Source organism: Plasmodium gaboni, chromosome 14 (assembly GCF_001602025.1).
Source record: "Plasmodium gaboni strain SY75 chromosome 14, whole genome shotgun sequence".
NCBI classification, from domain to species: Eukaryota; Apicomplexa; class Aconoidasida; order Haemosporida; family Plasmodiidae; genus Plasmodium; species Plasmodium gaboni.
Window position 1 is genome coordinate 280,181 of NC_031494.1, and position 2,500 is coordinate 282,680.

A 2,500-nucleotide genomic window follows, 5' to 3' on the forward strand; every position below is an offset into this window, starting at 1 on the left:
ATAAAAAGATAAATATTCTAATGTAATATTCTGATTAGTATATTTAATAAAAAAAATGTATAAATAATATTTATTATATTTATTATATTTTTTATTTTATTTTATTTTTTTTTTTTTTTTTTGTTATTTTTTTTTGTTTTTGTTTTACCTTTTGTTTTAGTTTTTTTCTATTTTTTGAACTCATATACAGAATAATAATAAGTGAAAATTTAAATAATTCATCATATATAAAAAAATGTATAATATATTAAAAATCGTGTTCACAACTTTTTTTTTATTTTTTTCATAAAATATAATTCATGAATACAATATTCTTTAATCTTTGATATATAAAAATATTAAAATCATATTTATTTATATGGTTAAAAAATAAGTTGAAATATATAAATATAATATGAATTGGTGCTAACTGAAATTTTAATGTTTTCGTATTTTATTTATATCCAAAATATATGTAAATATATTTTTCATTCCTTTTTTTTTTTTTTTTTTTTTAATTTAAATGAAACTTGCACATATAAAAATAAAAAAGAAAATATATATAAATATATATATATATATATATTTATATATAATATGTGTATAAATATGTGTGTATAAATATACATTTATTTATATATATACAAATTTATAATTATTTTTTTGAACATAATTTGGCTTCAACTGTTCATACATTAAATATATACACCTCAAAAAAAAGAAAAAAAGACATACATATATATATATATATATATATATATATATATTTATTTATTTATTTATATATATATATTTATTTATCCATTTTGTAGGTACGAGCAAAATTAATGTTACAAAGGTTATCGAATTCATAAACGCGCAGATATATTAAGGCATAAAAAAAAAAGAAGAAAAAGCAGAAGAAAATAATTATATATCATTTTTATAAAAAAGAAAATCCCAATTTTTTATATTTCATAAATTTTTTATATTTCATAAATTTTTTATATTTTTAAAATTTTATATTAAGTAAGAATTTGAAATGGTTTTCATTACCATATCAGACGATAATAATATAATAACCAGTCTTGATGTTCATGAGGATACAGAAATGTGGACGATTACAAATATTATTGAGAATGATTTTTCATTAAATATGAATATAAATGAATTGACATATAATGGGAATAGAATAGATAAATTTGATACTATAAAAAAATTAAATATAAAAGAAGGGGATTTATTATTTGTTCGTAAAAGAATTAGTAATGATATAATTAATAATGATATGAATAATATGTCTGCTTTAAATAATATTCTTTCTACAAATAATAATATGGAAAATTTTGGAAATAACATTAATAATGAGAATGTACAGAATATTTTAAACAATCCAGCTTTTAAAACATTATTAGATCAATTTAAAGTATATCAAGAAAATGAATATATTAAAAAAGAATCTGAGATTTTAATGCAAATGAAGAATGATAAAAGCAAAATGGCTGTTTTAAAATTACAAGATCAAACTTTATATAATGCTATAATTACACAAAATTTGGAAGAAATTAAAAAAATAGTAAAAGAAAAATATGAAATGGAAAAAAAAGAAAAACAAAAAGAACAAGAAATGTATGAAAATGCTTTAAAAAATCCATTATCAGAAGATTCACAAAAATATATATATGAAAATATATATAAAAATGAAATTAATAATAATTTAGCTTTAGCTCAAGAACATTTCCCTGAGGCTTTTGGAGTAGTCTTTATGTTATATATACCAGTTGAAATTAATAAACATAGTGTTCATGCATTTGTAGATTCAGGAGCACAATCAAGTATTATGTCAAAAAAATGTGCAGAAAAATGTAATATTCTAAGATTAATGGATAAAAGATTTACAGGTATTGCCAAAGGAGTAGGCACAAAAACTATACTAGGAAAAATACATATGATTGATATAAAAATTGGTAACTACTTTTATGCTGTATCATTAACTATTATTGAAGATTATGATATAGATTTTATATTTGGCTTAGATTTATTAAAAAGACACCAATGTTTAATCGATTTTAAACAAAATGCTCTTATCATACAAGACAATAAAATTCCTTTCTTATCAGAAAAAGATGTTTTATCTATTTCAACACAGAGTATAGACATTGATCTACCCAAAGAATATTAAATAAAAAAAAATATATATATATATCATTAATATATATATTATAATGTGGGATAATAAATTTTGATGTTTTTTTTTTTTTATACATATCCATATTTAAATTTTATTTTAATTTTTTCTCATTTTATATATATATATATATATGTATATATGTTCTTCCTGTGTATAAATAAATATAACATATTTTTTTTTTTTTTTTTTTAGAAAATACAAATGCATCCAATGTTTAGTTTATTTCTACCCTTAATTTATGCATAAAATAGAAAAATATTGTATGCTATTTTTTTTTTTTATATATGACCTATTACAAAAACTTTATATATATATATATAATTTTAATTACACACATACAAAAAAAAAAAT

At 17.4% G+C, this 2,500-nt stretch overlaps 1 protein-coding gene across 1 annotated transcript; it reads left to right on the top strand.

Moving 5' to 3' along the window:
- Window positions 1-1,000: 1,000 nt before the first annotated feature.
- PGSY75_1409300 (putative DNA damage-inducible protein 1) lies at window positions 1,001-2,140 on the top strand (the record flags this gene model as incomplete). Its single annotated transcript, XM_018787799.1, has 1 exon — window positions 1,001-2,140. One exon carries the CDS (start codon window positions 1,001-1,003, stop codon window positions 2,138-2,140), a length of 1,140 nt encoding a protein of 379 aa, XP_018639171.1.
- Window positions 2,141-2,500: the final 360 nt, after the last annotated feature.